This window comes from Nannospalax galili, unplaced genomic scaffold (assembly GCF_000622305.1).
Source record: "Nannospalax galili isolate Female #2095 unplaced genomic scaffold, S.galili_v1.0 scaffold3849, whole genome shotgun sequence".
In the NCBI taxonomy this organism is placed as follows: domain Eukaryota; kingdom Metazoa; phylum Chordata; class Mammalia; order Rodentia; family Spalacidae; genus Nannospalax; species Nannospalax galili.
In genome coordinates this window covers 54,421-58,850 of record NW_008359091.1, presented here as the reverse complement: position 1 = coordinate 58,850, position 4,430 = coordinate 54,421, and the positions used below count along the sequence as shown (strand labels likewise).

The 4,430-nt window shown below is 38.5% G+C and overlaps 1 protein-coding gene across 1 annotated transcript; it reads left to right on the top strand.

Moving 5' to 3' along the window:
* The first annotated feature begins 2,478 nt into the window (after positions 1 to 2,478).
* Positions 2,479 to 3,444, top strand: LOC103725444 (olfactory receptor 14J1-like). Its single transcript, XM_008822754.1, has one exon. The coding sequence runs from the start codon at positions 2,479 to 2,481 to the stop codon at positions 3,442 to 3,444; it is 966 nt and encodes a 321-aa protein (XP_008820976.1).
* The last annotated feature ends 986 nt before the right edge of the window (positions 3,445 to 4,430 follow it).

The window sequence follows — 4,430 nt, the reverse complement described above, 5'->3', positions numbered from 1 at the left end:
TTTCCTTCCTCAAACAAAGAACAGTGGAAATAGGCTGGAAAATAGATGCTACAAAGTGATTAAATCAAATGAATTATGGTAATCTCATTGGATGCAATATGGGCTCCTACAAGTAGTCAGTCTTGCTTGGGCTGTCTACTAAATTCAGGGGAATTTTAAATGAGAATGAATAAATATTTTCAAAGAAAATGCATGGGGAGTCTTGGAGGAGGAATTGTAGACAGAATCAGAATATGAATAAAAGCAACAGAGCCTTCTAAGGTGACTTTTCCTCTAAATTAATCTAAGAATTCATTATTAGACAGTGTTTGGCAGGATCAGAGAAGTCACAATGAGAAAGTCTTTGTGTAGATTAAACAACACTGAAAAGCATCACAATACTATTCAACAAATGAATATTTCATTCCATCATAACTCTTTAAAATTAAGGATTAAAAAATATTTTTGAGGTTTTCTTGGGCTATTCATTGACTTTCAGTGAATATTTTTGTGTGAGTGTATGCATATGTGTGTGCATGTTTGTGTGTATCCATGAGTACATGCATGTTTGTGCATGTTTCTGAATATACATGTGTGTTTGTATGCATGTGTATGATTGTTTGTATATGCATGTGTGTATGTTTGTGTGTTCATGTTTCTATACACATATGTTTGCATGTTTATATGTGTATTTTGATATGTGTCAATGTGTGTGCATGATTTGTGCATTCATATGTGTGCGTGTGTGTGCATGTTTATGAGCATGTTTTGTGCATATTTATGTGACTGTGTGTGCACGTGTATGTTTGTATGTGTGCATGTGTGCATTTGTGCATGCTTATGTGTGTGTGTACCACCACATTAAAGCTTTTTTCCAGAATTTTTCCTCCCCCTTTCTCCTACAGAAAACCCCTTACCATAAAAATTAAAAGATGAATTTTTTCTTAGGTTACACTGATAAAATGTATTAGAGATAAGAAATATATGTTGAGTTTAATTTTCAAGTCAGTGACACATTTTAGAAACATGGTTCAATTGCATTAATGCATTAATTTTTATCTTCAATTCAAACAATACCACACAGTATTTGTAACAGATTAAGCCAATCATTGGTTTAAAAACAATAGTGAGACTATTCTCACTGACAGGGTAGGGAAAAGTTAAGAACCAGAAGTCTGCAGAAGCCTTTTGAAGAACAAGAGTTGAATTGAGTTCCCAGACTATGCCTTCTACATAAATAAACCTCCAAAATTTATTTCAGTTACTTTTCAAAATAATCGCAGGAAAACAGTAAGAGTCCCAGTCAAGTGATGATTAGTCTTTATTCTCTGTTGTTTAGGGATTAACTAGTGGGGCACACACAGTCTCCAATGGAATGGTCATGCACCTTAATTGCAGGGATTTCATCTGTAAAGAACTGAAGTTTAACATGTAGAGTCTCAGTGAAGTAAATATGTGTTTTTGTCTGTATGTTAGATACCACTGTCAAGGTGGGAATTGGGGAACGATTTATTGAAGGAACCGCCTCAGTTACCAAGAACTCAGTGATAATACCACTAACTGACCCATCAATAAGTCCATAGATTTCAGGAAGAAAAAGGACAGCTGGTGGAGTGAATGAGTGTTTTGCAATTCCACTGAGGAGATCACAATGAGAGTTAATGCTGTAAAGACCTTTATACCCTATCCAGCACTATGCCCATTACATAGAAACAAATTAATTTCAGAAAATTCATTTGTTCAAATGAATTTCATTGAAAATGCTCATTCTAGTTCTACTAAATATTTTTAAAATTAAAAGGTGTTCTCTGGTGATCTTACTCCTCTGTCGCTTGGTATCTGAAGTTACAATTCCAAGCAGAATTCAATGCCCAGTGTTACACTGTCTTAAACATGTATTTTATTTTATTTTTTATTACTGACACCCAATATTTTGAAATGATTTTACTTATTCTTCAAGGTTAATCTGAGATGTTCATACCCACTAATTTTTTTTTTATTTTTTGAGACAGGGTCTCTCTGTAGCTCCAGCTGTCCTGGAACTCACTATGTAGACCAGGCTGGCCTTGAACTCACAGAGATCCGCCTGCCTCTGCCACCTGAGTGCTGGGATTAAAGGCATGTGCCACCACGTCTGGCTAAATGTTTTTTTTTTTTTTTAAGTTAAATCCTCTCAGAGACAAGAAACATGATTGGCCTTTGAACTGACATCTCTCCTTCCATTGCATGTGGACTGTTCCTAACACATTTATAAGGGTCTATTAGTACCTTTATTTCTGGTCCTTAGACAAGGCTGCATTTTGTCATTTCAGTGCATGTAGAAGAAATAACACTACTAGATCAACCTCATTTTCACTGGTTTTATTGAGAGTAAAATCATTCTCACCACTTTATTTCATTTTTCTCAGTTTAATAACTCAGGCTCCACTCCAGAAAATTCTTGCTTGTTGATCACCCTTAGGATTTCTATTATATGTTCTTTTCCTAAACATAGCAACCATGGTGAATGTAACCTCCAAGACTGGATTCCTCCTTATGGGCTTCTCTGATGAGCGTAAGCTTCAGATTTTACATGTGGTACTGTTTTTGTTGACTTACCTACTGGCTCTCACAGGCAACTTGCTCATCATCATCGTTATCACTCTGGACCATCGTCTGTACTCCCCTATGTATTACTTTCTGAAGCACCTCTCTCTTCTGGACCTCTGCTTCATCTCTGTCACTGTTCCCCAGTCCATTGCAAACTCCATCCTGGACATTGGCTTCATCTCCCTTGGTCAGTGTGTGCTGCAGGTTTTCTTCTTCATAGCTCTAGCCTCATCAGAAGTGGCCATCCTCACAGTGATGTCCTATGACAGGTATGTGGCCATCTGTCGTCCACTGCTGTATGAGACAATAATGGAACAACGTGCCTGCAGGTATGCAGTGCTGGCAGTGTGGGTGGCAGGAGGCCTCTCTGGGCTCATGCACACAGCCGTTAACTTCTCAATTCCTCTTTGTGGGGATAGAATTATTCATCAGTTCTTCTGTGACATTCCCCAAATGCTGAAACTAGCCTGTTCTCACACATTCATCAATGAAATTGCAATGGCTGCATTCACAACCTCTACAGCCTTTGCCTGTCTGATCTCCATTGTATTTTCCTATGTTCAGATCTTCTCAGCAGTGCTGAGAATGCCCTCAGCTGATGGTCGGACCAAGGTTTTCTCCACCTGCCTACCCCATTTGTTTGTAGTCACCTTCTTCCTCTCTACCACAGGCTTTGAGTTTCTAAGGCCACCATCAGATTCCCAGTCAGCTGTGGACCTCATGTTCTCCATCTTCTACACTGTGATACCTCCAACACTCAATCCAGTTATCTATAGCTTGAGAAACAAAGCCATGAAGGCAGCTCTAACGAAAGTGCTGTCGAGAGAAGAGATTTCTCAGAGAATTATGCATCTCAAAGTTATGTTCAGACTCTAAGGAAACACATAAATCATCATAATTTTTTCCTGTGTTGGAAGAGGGATGAATCTGAGTTCTTCCCAGGGCTTCATTCCAACATTGTTGTTCTTTATGTCCCTCTCTGAGTTAACTTCATCAAATGTAAGATGTCAGATCAATGAACACATTCTAAGACTACGGTCTGCCTTCCTCCAATTCAAGTGTTATTTCAAGTCACCTTTTGGAGATGCTTAGGTAGTAAAAGAGAGAAGCTAGTCAGCTTGTGGTGTGGCCAGCATAATTTACCTCCACAAATGCATCTCAGGTAAACTGATGTTCTCTCTTTAATAGTTGCACCCATCTTCCTTCTCTACCCCATCCCCAGTACTTATCAAAGATACCGCCTCCATTTTTAAAATGTTTTCACTTCTGAACTTTATCTCATGGAGTCATCACATCACATCAACTTCCCAGGTTGGCCTTCGTCACAACACTGTTTCCTTGAGGTTCACTCATGCTCATTCCCACTGTCCATCCCCTTCTGTTGTAGGGAATGCTGAAATGTGGATGCACTGTGATGTACTTTGTTCTTAGCATTCCACTCATTAAACAGCATCTACATTATTTCCATTTGAGGCATTCAAAATAAGGCAGTAGTGAATAGCCATCCACTGGGATTTCCCTTCCCTGGCCCAAAAGTATAGAAATGCAATGTTTAAATCAAACAGTACTTGTTTGTTTTGATACTAAATCCATTTTTCATGAGGTCTGTGTGAGTCAGGCCTGGAAAAAGGTGCCTCACATTCTACCTACATTCTCCTGGCCAAAAATGAGGAGAATGGCAAATCCTCATTGAAAGGTGTTCTGGGACATGAACACACAGGAAGTAAGTGTTAGTGCCTTTAAGTCTTTCACTCAGTTTCATTAAACCTGTGTTTGATTCTATTTGACAAAAGTGAATTTTATATTAGTAGCCCAAGGAAAGATTTCATTAGAAGAACTGGAACAAAGTAACTAACCTACTT